This window comes from Balaenoptera borealis (genome assembly GCF_965194805.1).
Source record: "Balaenoptera borealis genome assembly, chromosome: 13".
NCBI classification, from domain to species: Eukaryota; Metazoa; Chordata; class Mammalia; order Artiodactyla; family Balaenopteridae; genus Balaenoptera; species Balaenoptera borealis.
This window is the reverse complement of record NC_138870.1, coordinates 97,380,537-97,403,994: the sequence shown is the minus strand read 5'-3', so window position 1 is coordinate 97,403,994 and position 23,458 is coordinate 97,380,537. Positions and strand designations below refer to the sequence as shown.

The 23,458-nt window shown below is 40.1% G+C and overlaps 1 protein-coding gene across 2 annotated transcripts in view; it reads left to right on the top strand.

The window, feature by feature from the left end:
• ENTHD1 (ENTH domain containing 1) overlaps nt 1–23,458 on the top strand; it is a 70,178-nt gene that overhangs the window by 40,046 nt on the left and 6,674 nt on the right. Inside the window, exon 2 of one of the 2 annotated variants that reach the window (XR_014233785.1) lies at nt 16,472–16,549. Coding sequence is in view for 1 of the 2 variants with exons in the window: in XM_082352780.1 (XP_082208906.1) it covers nt 16,472–16,867 (396 nt within the window). In the remaining variant the exon portion in view is untranslated. Of the gene's footprint in view, nt 1–16,471; nt 16,868–23,458 lie in introns of those variants that run through there. The other variant, XM_082352780.1, reaches the window with a different exon arrangement.

Below are 23,458 nucleotides of genomic sequence, written 5' to 3'. Positions count from 1 at the left end.
CTGAGGAGAGGGGCAAGTTAGAGTTACAGGGTTCTAAAGTCTCTTAATAATGATTCAGAAGGTGGGTTAATATATTAACTTTGGACTCTGCCAGGCTACGTATGTGTATTCGGATGTTAAAATGGACTCTTTCTGACTCTCTTTTGCCTTAGGAGCTAATAATAAAATAGATATCATATACCAAATCCATATGTGGAAGTATTTACTTATTTACTTATTTATTTATTTATTTAATTTATTTTTGGCTGCGTTGGGTCTTCATTGCTGTGCGTGGGCTTTCTCTAGTTGCAGCGAGCGGGGGCTACTTTTCGTTGCAGTGCACGGGCTTCTCATTGCAGTGGCTTCTCTTGTTGCGGAGCACGGGCTCTAGGCACATGGGCTTCAGTAGTTGTGGCTCATGGGCTCAGTAGTTGTGGCACGTGGGCTCAGTAGTTGTGGTTCGTGGGCTCTAGAGCGCAGGCTCAGTAGCTGTGGCGCACGGGCTTAGTTGCTCCACGGCATGTGGGATTTTCCCAGACCAGGGCTCGAACCCGTGTCGCCTGCATTGGCAGGCGGATTCTTAACCACTGCACCACCAGGGAAGTCCATATGTGGAAATTTTTAAAAGGAAATGGAGGAAAACCTACTCTGTGACTCTTGAGCCCCACCCTCACCACACATACACACACACAAACACACACACACACAGTTTGGAATGTTATAAGGGGACAGTGTGGTGGAAGAGTCTGGTGAAGAAATGTCTTGGGAGGGAGCTATTGCCATATGCCATGAGTCTCCATGCAACCCCCTTTTGGGGGAGCAGTGAAGAGACTGCTACTTGCTAACCCCAACCCCAGTGAGAGAGGCTCTGAAATACGTCCTCTGGAATTGGAGAACCAGTGCCGGGCTCATACCTGGCATTATAGTCAGGATCTGACTCTGGCCTGGAGAGAGAGACGCTGACCAGTAGCGTTGGTAGTAAAGCCACTGAGGCCTGGTGAATTGGTTTTGGCCTGTGCCCCGTAGCTGATCAGAACAAGGGCTTCCCAGATGTGGGTTTTGCAGGACAGAGAGCCATCGTGGTCATCTTGGGCCCTGTCCAGTAGCGGTGCCTGGAGGGCCGAAAGACCTCAGCGGAAAGAGGCTGGAAGTCTGTGAGGAGCCTCCCGAACGGCAGCTGGAATAGAGATGCATCCAACCCAGGCCTTAGAGTCATGCCTGGCTTATTTCTTCCTCTCATTGCCGCTCTACCTTCAAAATATATCCAGCATCAGGTCACCTCCGTGGCTTGTCCTGGTCCTGCCTGTTACCGCTAACGTGGTTTATTGCAGGAGTCTCCTAATTTGTGGCCCTGCTCCTCTCCTTGCCCCCATAGCCTTTCTTCACAAAAAAAGCCAAAGTGATTTTATAAAAAAGAATTCATAGCATATCATTCCTTTGCTTCAGGACCCTCCAGGGACTTCTCATCTCCTCCAAGGACACCTCTGATTGCCTTCGTCTCCCGCCCTTTCCCCGTTGCTCGCTCTGCACCGCCACCTGAGATCCCTTGGTGTTCCTGGGGCCTGTCAAGCAGCCTCCTGCCTCTGGGTCTCTACAGGGATGCTTCGCTCCGACTGGAACACTCTGCCCTCCACTAATCCACGTGCTTTTCTCTCTCACCTCCTTCAGCTTTCTGCTCAAATATCACCTTAACAGTGAGGCCTGTCCCCCTCCCTCTGCCCACCGGCCTGCTCATTCCTGGCTTTCCCGGTACCCCTTAACCGCTTCATTGTCTGCCGCAGAACTTACCACCATCTGACTTACTATATATAAGTACTTGATTGTTCATTTCTTCTTCCCTCACTATAGTGTGAGCTCCGAGAGGACAAAGACTTTGTGTTTCTGTTCACTGTTGTATTTTTAGTACCTAGAATAGTGTGTGACACATTGCCTAATAAATATCTTCAGAATGAATGAAGGTGTGAAATGAAGGACGCAGAGGGAGGAGAGACTAATCAATCTTAAACGCCACAGAGAAGTCGTGTGATGTAAGGACTGAAAAATGTCCATTGGATTCAGCAATTAAGAGGCCAGCGCTAGCCTCTCAGAGGGCCGCTTCGTTGTGAGAGAGGGGTAGGAATGGAAGCCAGAGTATAGCGTTTTGAGGAACGAAGTGAACAGGAAAGAAGGAAGTGAATTCACTGGTGGGGGAAAAAGGAATCATTTTTCGTTGTGTTTGGGTGAGGGGAGCAGGAGAAAGATTCAACAACAACCAGAGGAGCTCAGAGAAGAAGTATGTACAGTAGAAGAGACTGGGCTCCTCTGAGCTGAGAGGAGACAGCTAATAAAAAAGAAGTTTCAACTAGAAAGAGAGGAAGTGACTTGCGTGGGTGTCTCAGGGACACGGATGGCAGAACAGGCCAAGTGAGCATGGGAGGGAAGGGCTGAGGGAAGGTGTAGGACTGGTGGTGGCCGCAGGTCAGCAGGTGAGCAGGAGGGTGAGAGGCTGAAGCGGATCAGCTTCAAGTCTCTCTTTTGTTGATGAGTAAGGGAGAAGCTCATCTTCTAAAGTGAGAGAGAGAAGGTCAAGTTGACAGGAGTGCTTGAGGAGAGCAGTGATGGTTTGGAATTGTCTTTGAGGGAAGCAGGAGCGCTGAGGACAAGCACAAGGGTCTGTGAGCACTCCTGAGGACCCAGGCGGCTTGGAGAGCATAGGTTTACAGTGTGACTTTTCTCTCCATCGCCTGGGAGAGGAGAGGAGGAGAGGATTCTAACGCATGTCAGACCTGAGGTGCTAGATTGAAAGTCTGTGGGGTTGCAGGGGGGAGCAGCAGGGACGTGGTTGGAATCAGCCGAACCAGACCTGGATGGCCCACATTCGGGAGTGGGAGCCCCCCAGGGTACACTCATACTCACCCCACAGGAGAGCCAGCGTTGGGGTGCCTGCCATACAGAGGGCGCGGATGACCATCCTAGCCAGAGAAACAACAACCACCAACAGATATGTGACCACAACAGGGGCCAGATGAGGAAGAGAGACACTTGCCCCTTACCCCCTGCCTCTGTTCCGACACCTGTGAGAAGCTGAGCTCAGAGGCGGGAGCTGTGTTCCTTAAGTCGACCTCCAGAAGACGGAAGGGAAAGAAAAGTAAAAAAGCAGCCAGAGCAAAAGCACAGAGGTGGGACAGCACCTGGTGTGCTGGGGAATCTTTCACGTACTTAAGAATGACTGGCACAGAATGGGGCAGGTGACTGGAGACTGGAAGGAGAGTTGAAATTCTGGTTGGATGGGGTGTAGACCCTCTCACTCCTCACATCCATATTGTCTTTCCCTCTGATCTCTGTGCTGTATTTTTGAATGATTTCTTTGTACCTGTCTTCCAGTTCCCAATTTTCTCTTCAACTGGAGTTAATCTGCTTCTTAAATCAACCAATTATTTTTTAAATTTCAGTTATTTTGTTTTTCATTTTTAGAAGTCTACTTGGATCTTTGTCAGATCTACTTGGTTTTATTTTTATAATCTCTCCTTTCTTGCTCATCTTTTCAAGCTTTTATTTCTTTAAACAAATTAAATATATCTGTGGTTATTTTATCTTCTGTGTTTTGTAATTCCAATGAATTAACAATGTCTAAAGGCTTTGCTGGTCTAATTCTGCTGGCTTTTGTATTTTCAGGCACAGTGCGTAGTACATGATCCATCCTCAATATATTTGTTACATAAATGAATGAATGAAAATATATGGAAGGTGCTGGAATAAAAAGAGCAAATGAAACATTAATAGATAAATTACAATATGGTGCTGTAAGTCATATTATTAAAATATAAGCTACGGGTGAAATAGGTGAAGGCGATTAAGAGGTACAAACCTCTAGTTATAAAGTAAATAAGCTATGGGGAGGTAATATACAGCATAAGGAATATGTCAATAATATTGTAATAACATCTAGACAGATGGTTACTAGACTTGTCATGGTGATCATTTCATAATGTATGCAAATGTCAAATCACTATGTAGTACACTTGAAACTCACATAATGTTGTACATCAATTATATTTCAATTTTATATATATATATATATATGCAGAGAGCTATAAGAACAAGGACCGGGCTTCCCTGGTGGCGCAGTGGTTGAGAATCAGCCTGCCAAGGCAGGGAACACGGGTTCGAGCCCTGGTCCGGGAAGATCCCACATGCCGCGGAGCAACTAATCCGTGCGCCACAACTACTGAGCCCGTGCTCCACAACAAGAGAAGCCACTGCTCGCTGCAACTAGAGAAAGCCCACGCACAGCAATGAAGACCCAATGCAGCCAAAGATAAATAAATAAATAAATATTTAAAAAAAAAAAAAAAGAATAAGGGCCATCCCCCTTTGCTGGGGGAAGAGAAAAGGTACCTGTCATCAGGTATTCAGTAAGGTGTTTTCCAAAGGGACATAGATTATATAATACTTGAAGTTTTAATAGGTCAGGGTTTTGTGTGTATGCTTATTTTGAGTAATACAGCACTCATGCTTCATGAGAAATACCACTTCATTTGAATTCACAATTTAAATGATATTTAAAGGTTTGTTGCGGTATTGCAGACTTAGACATGATTTTTACTCAGTACTGAGGTAATAAAGTTTATTATTGGTCTGTACATCTAATGGGGAAAATGTTTGAGAACTGTAGTTCCTCATCTCATCGTCATCTTTCCACGGCACCCCAGGTCTCTTGGTCTCAAATACCAAGAACCGGTGGGTACAAAGAGCATGCATCGTGCTTGGGGTCTGTGAATACAGAAGGTTCTGGGGAGAAGGGAGCGTACTGGCGTGTTCAGATTCCAATCTGCCTCCAGGCAGGGCCATGGTGGGGACTCCCTCGTAATGCCACCTCTTTAGACTGTCCCAAAATACAGTATCTGTTTATTCGTTTACTGTGGGCTGGGTACCACTTCAAACATCTCATATATTTAATTCATGTCAGAATTAAACCTCTGACCCAGTTTAGCTTAATATTTTACTCTCCTGGAGTCACCTGTAGGGTTTTATTGTCATTACAAGGTTTGGTTGGATGGTCACAAACACTTGTGCCTTCAGGCACCTGCCCATCTCGGTCAGCCTGGAGTATGCCCTGGGGCACGTGGAGACCTTAGCGTGCCAGAGACCAGATCCACTTACACTCTAGCCTAAAAAACAGAAAAACGGACATAGGGAATGATCACCAGCTTCCCGAAGACATTTCCAGCTTCAGTTTTGATAACGATAATCTGTTGAGGGAAATTATAGTTTTTATTATTGTTGGAACCATAACTATGGTGTAAGATTTAATAGTGAGCATCCTGTATCTACCTATTTTATAATCCATTCATTGTGATCCATTTTCATGGCCTGAAAGTCTTCAGCCGTCCCGCTTGAAGATTTTTAAAGAAAAGCACCTTAATTTTAAATGTGTCCATATCTCTGTTTTTCTGTGAGACGCTAAACCATTATCTCAAATTTATATCGAAAGAAGTACTAAATATACTTAGCATATTTCATAGCTGTATTTTCCAAATATGTTTTCTTATGTTAATACTTGGATATAATATATACTACAGTTAAATATAATGATATACGATAAAAAATTCTCAGAACCTACAACTGTGTGTATATACACCCACACATACACATATGCATACACACACTTATCATAGATCATATGGAGAGTATAGCTATTCTAACTTATTACGATTATTTGGGGCTTTATATATATATTGTAAGGTAAATATATTAAGATTTTCATGTCAAACATGTTATTTAACTTTCACATTAAATATCCATTTTAAATTAATGGTCTGTCTACTTTAAACCAATATATTAATGAGCAATTCAAATCATCCCTCCATGTTAATAATTTATAACTCTGGCCTCTTAGCAAAATGGCCGTACTATCTTTTTTTTTTTAACATCTTTATTGGAGTATAATTGCTTTACAATGGTGTGTTAGTTTCTGCTTTATAACAAAGTGAATCAGCTATACATATACATATATCCCAATATCTCCTCCCTCTTGCGTCTCCCTCCCACCCTCCCTATCCCACCCCTCTAGGTGGTCACAAAGCACCAGCTGATCTCCCTGTGCTATGCGGCTGCTTCCCACTAGTTATCTGTTTTACATTTGGTAGTGTATATATGTCCATGCCACTCTCTCACTTTGTCCCAGCTTACCCTTCCCCCTCCCCGTGTCCTCAAGTCCGTTCTCTACATCTGCGTCTTTATTCCTGTCCTGCCCCTAGGTTCTTCAGAACCATTTTTTCTTTCTTTTTTTTTTAGATTCCATATATATGTGTTAGCATACGGTATTTGTTTTTCTCTTTCTGACTTACTTCACTCTGTATAACAGACTCTAGGTCCATCCACCTCACTACAAATAACTCAATTTTGTTTCTTTTTATGGCTGAGTAATATTCCATTGTATATATGCCTTATTATCTTCAGGTCCTATTTCCTTTGATTAACATAATTACTAAAGTAGAAGCTCCTTCAGTTACACAGTTTTAAACTACAGAAAGACATATTTTGGCATCCGTCTTTTGTCATGCATGCCAGCTCTCTGCTTTGTAGCTGTAATTGGATACTATGTATCAGACTAACAGGAGAACTGATCACAGCAATAGCTCTGTTGGAATATAACACCCATTATTAGAGTCACAATATAATAGAATATAAAATAATTTGCAGTGATTATAGTACCTGAAACAAGGCAGTGGAATTATTGAAAAATGAAAAAGTGTTACCAGTATGGGAATGTTCCTATCTGTAGGCAAAGTCTCTCAACTCAGAATTAAATCTGATGTTCTCTTTTAAAAATGATTTCATCATCGTCTCCAAACTAGCAAAAATATTTTCAGTACCTTCGACAACATAGCTATTTCTCTTTTGTCCTTAGGCTCAAAGCGTGGAGGTGTGTTGTTGGTGGTTTTTTTTTTTCCTTGCTTCAGGCATTTTGGTGATAGTCTGCATTTAAATATGCTGTCTGATGTCTTACGTAGGGAATAAGCTTCTTCCTAAAGATAACTGTCAAGAATATCCAAACCAGCTTTAATATGACTGACATTTCAAGGTCCTATTTTGCATTAATCAAGTATATTAGCAGGTGTAAATCACTGTACAATGAAGAGACTGGGTACAGTCTCATAATTTAATACTGGGCTTCCCATCCAGGAGTCTGCTGGATATATACTTGAGAATAAAGCTTTTTGACATTCAGGTTTAAATTGAAAGAAAATGAGAAACCAGATAAAGCAAGCCAACCAAATTAATTCACTCTGTACTCCTCTCTGCCTTTTCAGTGGAATCCAGAGAAATTCTCTCCCAGAGAAAGTTGGGAAGCCCTCACGAAACAAACCCTTTAGTGTTTACAGAGTATTCATTTATGTGCTTTGTGTTCAAACATAAAAAGACAAACCTTTTGCTGTTCTCCATCAAATCCCCGCAGGTTCTCCTGGGCTTCAGAAAATTTTCCATAAATGCTGTTCATTCTTTATATGAATCCAAGAAAAAATCTACCCCACACCCCTTCCTGGGAGAAGACAAACAGGCACAGATACACAGGCCAACTTAACTCTGTCCCCCACTACAAGGCCCCACATCCCTAAAGGCAGTCCCAGGGACAAATGGCCTGAACCCAGTCACTTCACAGTTATGCACCACTACAACAACTGTGGTAAAGAAGTACTTGGTGCAGCTGGTTCTACCACACTCTTTAGTCCTTCTTTGACTCCCCTAAAAAGAGCATTGGTTTAGAATTCAGGAATCTGGAGTTTAGTCCTACTTCTGCCCTTTAATCATTATGTGATCCTGGCAAGTCACCTAATCTCTGGAAGTCTCAGGTTCTCCTGTATATCACGAAGGGACTGAATTAGAATGTCCTCTAAGACTTCTCCTGTCCTATAGTCAAGTTTCTTTTAATGACTAGATCATCCAGATAATGATTCCTTGAACAAACACTTATCAAGTGACTGTTTAGGTACTCCAACGGTCAGTTACAGGTTGAACAAGTTGAACAGGATGTGTGCCCTGAGCGGGTGTTCAGCCTCCAGGGGTGCCAGAGCTGTCAACAAGCTCTAACAGGTCGTCAACCACAGATTTGTTTATTGCTGATACCAGAGCTTAGCGCCTGCCACATACTAATATATAATAAATATTTGACAAATGAATGAATAATATTTGAAATAATAAGTGAAAATAAGAATATTCACATTGTATTATGCAAAAGCAAAGAAAAGAGGGATTCATTTTAACTTTTGAGGATATAGAAAAGACTTTACAAAGGAGGTAGTATTTGAATTGAGTTTAGAAGAGTGAAATAGTTTTTGACAGAGAAGGGTAAGGATGAGGATATTCTAGACTGAGGGAAGAACATGAGCAAAACCAGAGAGACATGAAAGTGTATGTCTGCCTAATGACCATCACCCTGGAAGCTGGAATCAGGTATAAAGAGGGAGAAGAGCATTTCAGGCAGGAGGAACAGTGTGGGTGAAGACTTGGTGCCTGGAAGGAGCATGGTAAATGTGAAGAACTGGGAGAAGTTAAGCATAGCAGAATCATACGGTTTTAGAAAAAGTAGTACAAAACGAGACAAGAGAAGTAAATGGGGACTGATTTATGAAGAGCCTTGTAAACCATATTAAGTAGTTTGAAGAAGTATTGGAAAGAAAATGATCAGATGTTCAGTTTGGAAAGGTCACTCTGGCTGTGCTATGCAGATTGAACTGAGGCGACAGGGCGAGGAGACCTTTTAGAGGCTGTGGGAGCAGCTATGCTCCAAAATAACCTGCGTGACTGGGAGGTTCATGGTCATATTAATAGAGGTAGAACAAACACCCAAGGATGAGGAGGCTGGAGGGTAGTGAGACTGCCCTGTGCAGAGGGATGAGTAGGTATTTAGGGCTAAAACTCAGCAGAAGTCAGAGCTGAGAATTAAAATGTGCGAATTACTTGCTTACAGGTGATAGATCTCATCCTCCTTTAAGTATGGTAATAGGTGACGTGGCCCTGGGGTATTGCAGAGGCAGAAAAGAAAGGGGCCAAGGATAGACTGTCTACATTTTAGAGGAAACAGAGCCAGGGAAGAATATTGAAAAGATTGCTTAGTGAGATGGAGGAGCGCCAGCAGAGTTCAGCTGAAGCAACCACAGAGAAATGAGTTTCAAGGAGTGTCTTGAGATTTCTATTTCCGTCTTCCTCATCACTCCTGCCTGTCAGTCATGAGGTCCCCTGGCCCTGGCTCATTCCTTTCTCTGCAGATTTCACTCCACCCCTCTGCCACACACTTTGCTCTAGGACCACCGAATGGTTTGTATCTACCCTGCTTTCCCCCGCCCCACGCTGTCTGTAACCTTCATTGCTTTGCTGAGGTTGTCCCACCTACTTGGACACCCTTCCCATCTTTCTCATCTTGGTTGACTTCTCCTCCTTTCAGCTCGGCTCAAACACTACCTCTTTCAGAAGACTTCCTTGAACCTCTTTGACATCTTTGTACCTCTAAACCTCACACAGTGCCTGAATGTGTAGTTTCTTGGTACTTGTTTTGGTATTAAATTAACCTTAGAATCTGAATCTCTCTGGTCTCCTGGTTGCTTTTCCTTATTTCTATTCTCTCCCAGCCCTAGAGCATTTAATTTAAAGATATAGCAATAATTTACCTAAAGTACTGTATCAGCCAGAATCCAGTAAAGAGACAAAACTGTACCAGTTATGGTTCTGGCAGCTTTATTGAGGTATAATTATCATACAATCAATGTAAATATTCAAAGTGTATAACTTGATAAGTTTTGACATATGTATATACCCGTGAAATGACAACCACAATCAAGATAATACTCATCATCCCCCAAAGTTTCCTTGTGCCCTTGGTAATCCTTACACCTGCCCTTCCCTGCCTTGCCCCTTCCCTGTTCCTATGTAACCACTAATCTACTTCCTGTCATTATAGATTTTATGAATTTTCTAGAATTTATATAAATGGATTCATACAGTAGGTGCTTTTTTGTCTGGCTTATTTCACTGTCTGGCCTAATTATTTTGAAGTTGTGTGTGTCAATAGTTCACTCATTTTTTTTTTTTTATTGGAGTATAATTGCTTTACAATGGTGTGTTAGTTTCTGCTTTATAACAAAGTGAATCAGTTATACATATACACATGTTCCCATATCTCTTCCCTCTTGCATCTCCCTCCCTCCCACCCTCCCTATCCCACCCCTCTAGGTGGTCACAAAGCACAGAGCTGATCTCCCTGTGCTATGCGGTTGCTTCCCACCAGCTATCTATTTTACGTTTGGTAGTGTATATATGTCCATGCCACTCTCTCACTTTGTCACATCTTACCCTTACCCCTCCCCATATCCTCAAGTCCATTCTCTAGTAGGTCTGTGTCTTTATTCCCGTCTTGCCACTAGGTTCTTTTCATTGTATGGGTATACCATAATTTGTTTATCCGCTCACCTATTGAGGGACATTTGGGTTGTTTTCAGATTTTGTCTGTCACAAATAAATCCGCTATAAACATTCATGAAGAAGTCTTGGGAATTCCCTGGTGGTCCAGTGGTTAAGAATCCACGCTTCCAATGCAGAGGGTGCGGGTTTGATCCCTGGTCGGGGAACTAAGATCCCACGTGCCGCGTGGCTCAGCCACAAAATTTTTTAAAAAACAACAAAAAACCAACCAAACAAACAAAAAGACATTCATGAAGAAGTCTTTGTGAGGACTTAAATTTTGTTTTCTATTGGCAAATACCTAGGAGTGGAATGCTGTGTCAGCCAAACTGTTTCCCAAAGTAATTGCACCCTCTTACATTCCCACCAGCAATGTGTGTTACTCTAACCAGCGTCCTGTGAATGATGAGGTCTCCCACTGGCTAGTGGATGCATGAACTCCCCACCCGTGTGAGCTCTGAAGATCACACCTACTGTTCCTTTCGGGAGGTGCATGCCCCGGCTTCAGGTAGTTTCCTCACCTGCCTACACTGATCAGCAGATCTCCAGAGGTTTCTCTGGTACCGTGCCCTACACACTCCTATCATCTTGGCCTCCGCAGATGCCCAGCTCCATCTCCTCAACTCGGATACTACTGCACTCCCCCTGGGTTCCCACTTCCTTCTCTGTGGCCTGGAAACTCTCTCCGGGCAGTACACTGGGAAAATCCTTAGGGCTCACCTTCTTTATTTCCTTCTTTCAGGATTCACTGTCCTGTATTGCCTGAAGTTCACAGTCTGGAAACACTGTTTCATTAATTTTGTCCAGTTTCTCAGTTGTTTTAAGCAGTAGGTTAAATCCAGTCTCTGTTCCATCTTAGCCAGAAGAGGAAGTCTAATCAGCACCAGTTATTTTAACAGAGTTTCTTCTTTGACCTATGGGCATTTGAAGTGTGCTTTTATTTATTTATTTATTTTGGCTGTGCCGCACGGCTTGTGGGATCTTAGTTCCTTGACCAGGGATTGAACTCGCACCCTTGGCAGTGAAAGCGCGGAGTCCTAACCACTGGACCACCAGGGAATTCCCTGAAGTGTGTTTTTAAATCTCCAAATATTGGGGAGTTTTTTCTGGGTATATTATTATTTATTTCTAATTCAATTCCACTGGCCAGAGAAGTTAATATAAGATTTCAAGCTTTTGAAGTCTATTGAGGTTTGTTTCATGGCTCAGCATATAGTTTATCTTGGTAAACATACCATGTATACTTGCAAATTTGCAAAAAATGTGTATTCCACAGTGGTTAGGTGTGGTGCTTTATAGATGTTGATTAAGTCATGATAGTTGATAGTGTTATTTATGTCTTCTGTATCCTGATATTTTGTGTATTCTGTCACTTGCTGAGAGAGGGGTATCAAAATTGCCAACTGTGATTTGGTTGGATTTGTCTAATTCTCTCTTTAATTTTATCAGTTTTTGCTTCATTTAGTTTGAAACTCTGTTATACATCTACATACACATATTATGTTTATATCTTCCAGATGATTGACTCTTTTGTCATTATGAACTGTCCCTTTTATTCTCTAATAATACCCTTTGTCTTGAAGCCTATTTTATCTGATCTTAATATAGCCACTCAGCTTTTTAATGCTTATTGTTGCATGGTATGTCTTTTAAAATCCTTTTACTTTCAATTTATTTGTGACTTTGTTTTTAAACTGTGTCTCTTGTATACGGCATATAATTGGATCTTGTTTTTTATCCAGTCTGGAAAATGTGACTGAAAAAAACACTGATATGGTTGGATTTAGGTCTACTATTTTATTTTCTGCTTGTCCCATCTGTGTTTTGTTCCTCTGTTCTTTCCTTACTGCCTTCTTTTGGGCTAATTCAATATTTTTTAGAATTCCATTTTAATTTATCAACTGGATTTTTAGTTATAACTCTTTGTATTAATTTTAGTGGTTTCTCTAGGGATTAATTTATATATCCTGAACTTTGTGCAGTCCCATTGCATCACTACTTCGCATAAAATGTAAGAATCTTGCAACAGTATAGGTCTAATTTACTACCCCATCATTTATGCCATAATTGTAGTATAAATTATATTTACATTTGTTGTAATACTTCACACACAGTGTTATAATTTTTTAAACAGTCACATATATTTTAAAGAAATTAAGAGAAAAAATAATATTCTATATTTACCTTAATATTTCCCATTTCTAGCACTCCTTATCCTTCCCAAAGATCCAACTTCCCATCTGGTATAATAATTTTTCTTCAACCTGAAGTACTTCCTTTAGCATTTCTTGTTATAAAGGCCTGCTAGCCATTAATTCTCTTAGTTTTTGTTCATCTGAATATGTTTTTATTTTGCCTTCAGTTTTAAAGGACATTATTGCAGAATATAGAATTCTGCATTGACAGTCTTCTTTTCCTTTCAGCACAATATATATGTGTGTATGTGTATATATATATATATATATATATATATACATATTATAATCTGGTAATTAATACAGTTTATTGGCTTTTGCCCCTTTTTTGCTTTACCTTTCTACTCCCTCACTTGTGCTCTTGAGATCACCAGCCAAATCAACTACCTGCATCTAAGTTTTTTTTTCAGAGTCTGCTTTTGGGGGAACCCAAACTGAAACATGTTCAGTTTACGTTATATAAATCTGTATACGAATATACAAATACTTTCTTTTTTTCCCATGAAAAAGACCATTTGCTAAACAAATGTATTCTTTATATTCACTCATTTATTGAGAAGCTGCAGTCTCCTATACATTGTGAAATTGAACTGGTAACTTGTATTATTAGTTATTTTTATGTCTTTGGCACTTTGTGTGTATATACATGCAAGTATGTATGTATATTCTTTCCTTCTACCTATCTACTTATCTATCTCAATAAAATACACACTTGCTCTTAAGTTCATTGACAATTAGAACTCTGACTTCCTCTTAAGTATGTCTCTAAAATCTAATACAGTTCAGTGCAAACAGTAGGTGCTCAACAAGCGTTTCTTGATTGATCATTGATTGATCATTCTTATTTTTAGGCTTCACATACCCTATACATTGTTATACACAAAGTCAACATATAAAATTGATATTAGATAATTTACAAATTAAGGAGTTATTAAATTTAACAAATATTTACACACCTCCTATAGGCAAAAGCATGGTGGAGACTATGAAGTCAGAATGCAGGAACATAATATGGTGTGTGATAGGCTCTATACAGCAAATAATTCAGTGAAAAAACGAGTTTACAGAAATAAATACTATTTCATAGAAGGGAAGGATTAGGATTGAGCGATAGACATGACTGGAAATAGCTTCCAGAAGTAGTAATTATTTGAGAAGGGCCTTGAGGAATTGGTAGGATTTAAATAGACAGAGAACGGGGAGGGGGCTCCAGTGTTGGAGTGCAGGGTGAGAAATCAATGGTAATAAAGCTAAAGAAAGATGGAATAACACGGAGAATGAGGGTAAAGGGACCTGAATGAACATGGGGTGTGTGAGTAACCAAGAGAATGGCCTGACTGAGGGTTAGTTTCCTATTGAGTAACGATAGAAAATAAGCAATGAAGGGCCTTTAAACCCAAGGCATGTAGACTTTGTCACTGAAACAAGAGGGAATTTTTGCAGGATTTTTTTTAACGTGAACTATAAATCACTAAAGTAGAGATTGAATTGAAGAGGATCAGTTTGCCATGTTGCACAGAAAGAGCAGGGATGAAACACGGCTGATGGCATAGAAACCCAGTACAACTTGCTGTCTAGAATCTTCAGGCCTCTTTAGCTTTCCCTTTAAGTGAAGATTCTTCTCTTTTAGGTAATCTGTGCATTTAAAATCATTATTTTCGATTTGTCATCGTGCTTTCTCTTTTAGATCATAGTACTTTATTCATTTTAAAAGGTTATCAGTTTTTTAAAAAGTCTAAGCAACGAGAAGATTGCATTCTGTTCTTTCTGGACTATTGAGAAAGAGGGCTGATAGAAACATAATGACTCCAGTCTGGTTTTTTTCGTTGAATTTTAAGATTTTTTTTTTGTTCTTTTGTAATTTTAAACTTTTGTACTAAACTTTAAAATTATGGTTATACAGATGACTTTATACATCCCAATTCTGAGATTTAGATGGAGTGTTATTATGAATATTGTCATCAGAAAGTCACTGTCACTCTGAATTATCTTAGTTTACATATTGCTAAATTTCAAGATGATTTCATTACTTACAGAAAGACTTTCCTCCTAAGAAAAATGAAAGTCAGTGGAAAAATATTTAACTAAAATTCACTTTTTAGGAATGCTTTTATGTCAATCTGGTGATGTACACATGCACTTTGGGATACCATTGATCTCGTATTCTACTAAGAATATATTAATTTTTTAAAGAACCTTTATCAGCTAGGTATAACTTGATCATATGCACATCAGGAATGTTTTAGAAGTTATTTTCATCTACCAATTTTCCATTTCCTTTAATCATTATTAAGTAGTTGAACTATATTCAGTTTAAAAAACAAAGGCATTACCTTTTTTTATTCTTGTGCTTCAGTTTGGCTTTTCACTCAACAAGCACTTATCAATCGCATCCTATGGGAATGGCACTGTTGTGTGCTGCGGTATAAAGAAAACTCCTAGTAAGGTTTCCTCAAGGAGCCTGTTTTCAGGTAGGCAGCCAGACTTGTAGTTAACAAGATGAAGTGTTTCAACTGCTCACAGGGCTCCAAACAGGATACGGTAAGATAAACAATAATAGGATAAAGCGAGGAAAAAAAATCAGGGCAAGCTTTATAGAGAAGGTGAGAGTTGAATTGAGTTTTAAAAGATGAAAAAGTTTGGAGATGAGAGGGCTGGGGAAAAATGGAATTCCTGGTAGAGGTAATGATTTAGGTTTCTTGAACTGTCTGATTCTGTGGTAAACCAGCAGCACTTTTGCCCAGGTTAGCCTCCAACTGTGGATGAAAATGGAAAGGAAGGTTAGAGTCAAAGAAAATTTGTTTTTCTTTATAATAACTCAGAGCCTGCAAGTGATGATAATAAGCATCTCAGTGCACACTATGAGGTATGTTGTGATGTACATTGTGATATGTAAACACTTGATAGCAACTTATGTAATTCCTGAAGCCTCTTCTCTTTTGGGAGCTCAAATGAGACAGTCTTCCTCTTGCCCTGTCTCAGTTTTCTTTCTTTCCACATCCAACTTCAGATGAAACTATTTGAGAGCAAGTCCCTAGCACTGACAGTGTTGATAACAATTTGCATCTAGAAACTTGGACCAGGCTCATAATTCATATTCAATAATATTTCCATATCAGACACACCCTAAATTTCAGATCCTCTCCATTCTTTCAATTCCTTCAATTTGTAATAAATACTATTTGTCTGTTGTATTCCAGGTACTTTGCCTGTTATATTCTAGGTACTTTGGTAATATTAATGAATAAAAGGGACAAAGATCCCTGACCTGATGGAACTTACATTTTAGTAATCATCACAACTGCTCTGGAAAATTGCTTTTTTTCTCCCACAGAGATTTATTATTAAAATTAGGTTGCTATCTAAGAAAATGATTTTCTTTTACGGGCTTTGTATAGACACTGGGGTGGGAAGACATTTTTTTATTTCTGGGGAAAAAGGCTTTTTTGTAGCTGGGGGTTCTGTAAGGCTAGACCAGTATGATGTGGCATATTTTCTCTAGTTTATCTTGTAAGAGATGAAAGTTTGAAGGCACTAAAAATATAGTGGTTTCAGAGACAGATAAGTGGGTGAAGGGAGAAATATTTAAAGACAAGTTATTTGAAGCTTTCCTTGCCTTGGCTTTAGTGAGGAGAGAGAGAGAGAAGACAGCCACCAAATGACTAGTGCATCAATTATAGCTTGGGTATACTTTATATAGACAGAAGAGAAATATAGTAAGAAAGTAGAAACGACTAAATAGGAGAGAATTCTGTTATGGCATAAAAAAAAATCCAATTATTAAAAATGCAGTAAATTTGAAATGGAGTATTTTCAGTTTTACTTTTTGTTTACAGCTCTTATTTGTTACTTCACAGATGCTGTGCCTGTTCCCTCAGAAAAAAGCCCATCTCTGCAGACAAATGTGAGTTTCGACAAGAAATCAGACAGTACCATTACAAATACCGTAATAGAAAACCCTTTGCAAACGTCTCTAGAAAAGCAGCCAGCTGCAAAAAGTTTTGAAACATTGACAACTTTACCAGCATTTTGGCCATCTAGTAAAGAAGAGTTCATCAACCCTAATTTAAGGATATCAAAGTCGGATTCTACTTTCTATAACCAGAGCTCTGTGGAGACACTCTATGTCTCTCCCTCATTCAAAACATTTGACCCAGTGAAAGAGACTGTAATCAGTAAGGACCATCAGAAACCAACAGAATCCGGCCTGGTTCAGACGGAGGGTGAAAACCTCAAGACCTTAACCACATGGGGTGAGTCTACAAAAAACAAGCAGAAAACCTCTTTTGAAGTACTCTTCTTTTACTTTTCTCTGCTTTCTGCCTCCTGTTTTTGTTCCCTCCTTTTACTCTCCATCCATTGGTATTAAGAGAGGTACTTGAGCTGGGAAAGTCCCTGTTTATTAAAGGGCTAATAGCAGTTCATCTTTGTGGGTTACAAGTGCTTGATTGAAGCACACGTTCTGAACAGTTTTGATGCAGAACAAATTAGAAAGAACTAGCATTAAAGAAGAGCTTCCTGTTAAACATTTAGGCTAATTATTTAAAAACTATATGAAAAAAATTGGTTAGTATGTATATCGGAATGTATACACACACACACACCCATATATATATATATGGGAACACATGAATATGTGTGTGTGTGTTTTCCCTTTTTTAAAAGAGCTGTGTACTGATTCCAAAAACAGGTGGAGAATCTCTTCCCTTTTCTGTCTTACAAAACATTAAGAGGGTTGCAGTATTCTTTAGACTGGATAATAAAGGATAAAGCCAGTTGAGATTCCAGGTCGTTGGCCATCAGATATTAAATCCTACATTTTTATAATTACACTTTCTTCTGTAAAGTTAATTAGTAAAAGAATAACTTGTTTGCTGGTGCATTTTTCAAAGACTAAGTAGTTTATTGATTCTTATATATGATAATGCTAACTAACTCATATAAAGTTTTTAATATAAATCTTTTAAACTGCCTCAAATTCAGGTCAGAAGTACAATATAAATACAAACAATGGAAGCCAAAATGTTGAGGTTAAAGAAATTTATCTTGGTGCTAGTAAGGCCAGTGAATAACAAAAGACTCTTCTTACTGCTCTTTCCAGAATTTTTTTGAATTGAGTAGCCTAAAAATAAGACTAATTCTTAGTTTTGTCACCAGATCAACTTTTCTGCTGAGACTGCTGATGGAGAACCCAATTAGTACTGGTTATGACGGCCATGTTAGTTTATGTGCATGGCTATCCCCTGGGATGTTGTTATTTTGATTCATTTCTTTCACAAATACCACAAAAAGAAAATTGAAAATAAATTTTGGTCACTGCTTGTGTACCAAGTACATTTAATTATAAAAATTAGCAAGAAGTTCCTCTAAAACCAGTTAACAAGGAAGACTTCTTCTCCTACTTAAAATGAAGTAGGTAGCATTAGTCTAATCCTCCACCAAAAATACTGGTTAAAGCTGGAAAACTATTAGAAGTCATCGTAAAACAACCAAGGTAGAAAACACATGATGGGTCAGGATCCTAGGAAAAAGGATTGTGATATTGTGATATAATAAGAAATATATATTTGGTCTTCATCACTGATTCCTGGCACAGAGCTCCTGAAACCCTTGTAATTTCCTGAGTAATAGGAGAGAGAGGAGCATCTTTTGTTATTCATAATAAGCCCTTTCAAGCCCACCCCTGACCTGTGGGGAGAGGAGACGGGGTGGATGCTGAGTTAATCATCAGGGGCCAATGATTTGGTCAATCATGGCTACGTATTGGAACCTCTGTAAAAACCCTAAACAACGGGGTTTAGAGTGCTTCCTGGTTGGGGAACACATAAAGGTTCTGGGAGGATGGCACACCTGGAGAAGTCATGGCAGCTCTGTGCCCCTATCCCATACCTTGCCCTATGCATTTCTTCCATTTGGCTGTTCCTTTATAAACCAGTAATAGTAAGTAAAGCATGTTCCTGAGTTTTGCGAGCCATTCTAGCAAATTATCAAACCCAAGGAGGGGACCATGGGATCCTTCAATTTATAGTCAACAGATCAGAAATAGAGGAGGCCTGAACTTGCAATTGGCATCTGAAATGGGGGGCAGTCTTGAGGGTTTAAACCCTTAATCTCTGGGGTCTGCACTAACTCTGGGTAGTGTCAGAATTGAATTAAATTGTAGGACACCCAATTGGGTGTCCACAGAGCACAGGAGAAATCCTTCATGTGGAAACCCCACACGTTTGGTGTCAGAAGTGATGTGAGAAGAGTAGGAAACTAGTTCACATTTAGTTGGTCCCACATTCACCTCAGTTTTCCCCGCTTGCATCGTTTGCTTATTAGCAGAGCAGGATGATAGAAGCTGAGGGAAAATTAGAGGCCTGGGCTTTCCACAGTCTCACTGAGCTTGGGAGGTAGGGTTGGAGTTTGGGACTTCCAAGGTGTCAGGGACTCAAGGGGCCAATATTCCAGAGGGAAGGGAATCACAGAGAAAAAGTCCATAAGTCTTTGTATAATTTCTTACTGTTACATTTGCCTGCTGCTAAACTCATGTTCTGGATAAGATGCCGAGAATCGAAATGGGAAGCAGCCAACCGGTTTAGCCATCCTAAATGGGAAGAGGCTGACGAGCTAATCAGAGATTCTCATAATCTTGTGGCACTAAGAGACAGAGGTTGGAGTTCAGGATATGCCAAATTGTAGGGGCTCTGGTAAATACTCTGTGCTTTCAGCTGGGCTCTCTAACAGGCTACACCCTAAGCATCAGAAGTACACTCTAGGAGTAAGGACAAGCCAGAAATAGATCAGCCCTCCCAAATGCTGAAACCGAACTTCAACTAGAACAAAGTGTCTGGAAGACAATGAAATCCTTTCTTGAGAGCTGCTGCAATTTTTCATGCATAATGTTTGGCATTCAACAAAAAATTACCAGGCATACCAGGAAATGAACAAATGACCAGAAATACAGGAGAAAACAGACAACAGAAAGAGAGTCACAAATAATCGAGATACTGAAGTTTCAAGGTAGGTACTTTAAAATAATTATGATTAATATAATCAAGAAAACAGAAGAAAAGATGGGGAATTTCATCAGAATAGAATACTACTATCTATAACAAAAGAATCAAATGAATTCATGAATTCCAAAGCTGAAAAATATAGTAACTAAAATTAATACCTTGAGGGTGCTGTTCAGTTCACATGGCCTGAGACGTCAAAAGAGAGAGTTCAGCACTGGCAGAGAAGCTGAAAATTTATGAGCGAAACCCTGAAAGCGAGGGAGACTCAGATGGAGTCTCAGATTCCATTTATAAACTCTGCCCAAATCCTTGACTGACTGCTAAACTGTATGTGTAAGGGAAGACCCCAGTGACTCGTGGAAAAATAAAAGAACACTGGAAATTATAAATATGTGGGTAAATATAAAATACTATATATTTTATTTTTAATTCTAATTTGAAAAGTAACACAACTGTTTAAAGCAAAAAATTTTAATACTGTATTTTGGGTTTTAAAACTTATGTAAATGTAATTACATCACAACATAGCACAAAGAATGGCTGAATTGCATAGTTGTTAATGGCACAGGTTCTGGAGTCAGACTGCCTGGGTTCATAATCTCAGCTCAACCACTAATTGTGTGACCTTAGGCAAGGCCCTTGACCTCTCTGCATGTCAGTATCTCCATCTATAGGACAGAAGTCATGATGGCACTGCCACATGGAACACAGAGGCTGTTATAGGAAAGGATTCGACGTGAGAGAAAGGAGACAAGAGCCGGTGGGTGAGGTAGGGGGAGAGATCCCAAGATGAAGCATGATGTGGGGAAGGCAGACTAGAATCCAGACCAGAAAGAGAGTCACCTCATGCTGCGGGCCCGTAAGGAGAGAGGAGAAAGGCTGTACCAGATGTGAGGGAAGGGTTCTGTTGTTTTTAATAATTTAAATGCGTTGAGCCTTCGTGGGCCACACTCTATGTGTCATGGCCTCAGGATCTTATTGTCTGAGGTCACCTACCAAGCCTGAGGGTTTGGAGTGGTAAAAGGGCTGTGAAGAGACTGGAGATTTAGAACAGCCAATCTAGAGAATGGAAGAGGGAGCTGATAAGACACTGAGAAGACGGAGGAGTAGTAATTTGTAATCCAGATTTGCAGCCGCCTGTGCTTTTCTCCTGTAGCGCTGAGCATCCCAGGGATAGGAATGAAAAGGGTAGATATTTAAATTGAAATAGGATTAGGACAGGGATTGGGGAACTGCAGCCTTTTGGTCCACAGCCTGTTTTTGTAAATAAAGTTTTATTGGAAAACAGCCACACTACTCAGCTTGCATATTGTCTTTGGCTGCTTTTGTGCTACATCAGCAGAGCTGAGTAGTTCAAACAGAGACTGTATGTACCACAAAGCCTAAAAGATTTACTCTCTGGTCCTTTATATAAAAGGTTTGCTGACTCCTGAACTAGGAATTAGTAGCAGGTAAGGCAGAAGACGTGTTGGCAAGGGGGTAGCTAGAAAATGGCTGAAGTGATGGATCCTGGGATTCTAGACTGGACAAGAAAGGAGCCAGAACCGGGAGGCACTGCTAGAGAGGAAATAGAAGGATCGTTGCATCTATTGTCTCAATGAGGCCAAAGTGTAGGTGTATTAAAAGGAATGTAAAAGGAATCTAAAAGGCTGGAAGTAATTGAGAAGAAAAGTAATCTTGGAAAACAAGATTTCAGAGTAGGGCAGTTGTGAGTGATGACATATTCTAGGGAATACTCAGAGGAATGGCTGAAGGTCATTGTGGTTGAGGAATTCAAGAAATGATGAGGTCAGGATGGATGGCTAGTCTCAGATGACGGAGGATAAAGAAGATAGTACCTATTTCCTGGTTTTCTTTTAAGAAATATTTGTTTACAGGAAGGCTCCAGGTCTGATGTTATAAACTGTTTGGAGATAATGAGCTGGGCAAATTAAAAAATACTTGCACACTCATATTTTAGCAGTTTGCAAATATCAGGGAGGCTGTCTGAGGCAGCCACCTAATACACTTTAGTATCTTTACTGAATGAGAGGGATGGATTTGCTGCAGCGACCTCCTTTGACCCTTTGATGGTAAATAACTCTGTTCCTAGAACAGCCCATTCCTTCTGCTTCTCTGTTTATTTAGAGCTCAAACTATTGTTTTAGGTCGTTAGTCGTTTAGTTTATCATGCATGCTAAAAAGGAAGAAGGAGCTAGTAAGTACTTAGAAGCCAGATCTGGTGGCAGGCAGCTTTCATTATAGTCTCATAAGCCACAGTTAGGGTAAGTGTGTTAGACGCACTGGATTTTACTTTCTAATTTGGGGGAGGAAAAAAAATCTATACATTCTCATGTTGCGATAGTTGTGAGCATTCTCACTGGCTTCGTCCTTTCTTTCTGTCTCATCGGTTCCATTTTCTTACTCTGAATTTCAGCAGTAGTTGTTCTTTGTAGCTGTTTTTCAGTTCACCTTTGCTGGGGAAAGAAACCAAACATGACACACACACAAAGGACTCATTAACCATACCTTTTTCTTTTGGGCTATAAAAGCCTTCAGAGCTAGAACAATTAACAATTTCCCTAAGAAATGGGGAAAGTGATAGAAAACAGTTCTGCAGACCATCTCAGCTAACTCTGAGCTACTTGTCAGGCTGATTCAGAAGCACCGCGCAGAGCAGAGCATTGAAGGGAGAGGGGAGTCTTATCACCCGCCGGGGAAGTCACAGCACAGGTGCTCCCTGTCCCCCAGACACGGCCCCGACAGCTCTTCCAGCTGCGCAGCCCCTGCCTGCTTTTGTACAGACAAAAAGACACACTGATTTGATTTTTTTAATTTAGTGAACCAAACTTATACTTCATAGGTAAGTGAGTAAACTCATCTTTAATCCAGTAATCCAATTTTCCTAATACAAATGTAGCATAAGTGATTTATAATCACTTATAATGAGGCAGACTTATTAGCATTTCTCTGTGTTACTCCTAAATCAGGTTCTTTTGTGTAGCTTATTTATAATAATGGCATTAAAAGTAAAATTTCAAATATTACATTAAAAAAATTGAGATCTAATTCATGTACCATAAAATGCACCGTTTTAAAATGGACAATTTAGTGGTTTTTAGTATATTCTTAGAGTTGTACAGCCATCACTACTGATTCCAGAACGTTTCCATGACCCTCAAAAGTCCTGTACAGGGACTTCCCTGGTGGCTCAGTGGTTAAGAATCACCTGCCAAGGCAGGGCACACGGGTTTGAGCCCTGGTCCGGGAATATTCCACATGCCACAGAGCAACTAAGCCCGTGTGCCACAACTCCTGAGCCTGTGCTCTAGCACCAGCGAGCCACATCTACTGAGCCCTCATGCCACAACTACTGAAGCCCACGCACCACGAGCCCATGCTCCACAACAAAAGAAGCCACTGTGATGAGAAACCTGCACACCGCAACAAAGAGTAGCCCCCGCTCGCTGCAACTAGAGAAAGCCCGCGTGCAGCAACGAAGACCCAACACAGCCAAAAAATCAATCAATTAATTAATTAATTAATTAATTTTAAAAAGTCCTGTACACATGAGCAGTCACTCCCAGTCCCCCTCACCCCAGCCCCTGGCACCACTATCTACTTTCTGTCTCTCTGGATTTGTCTATTCTGGACATTTCATATGATGGAGTCATGCAATATGTGGCCTTCTGTGACTGATTTCTTTCACTGAGCATCATGTTTTCAAGGTTTATCCATGTTGTAACATAAATCAGTACTTCATTCCTTTTTATGGCTGAATAATATTCCAATGTATAGATAAACACATTTTATTTATCCCTTCATCAGTTGATGGACATTTGAGTTGTTTCCACTTTTTGGCTG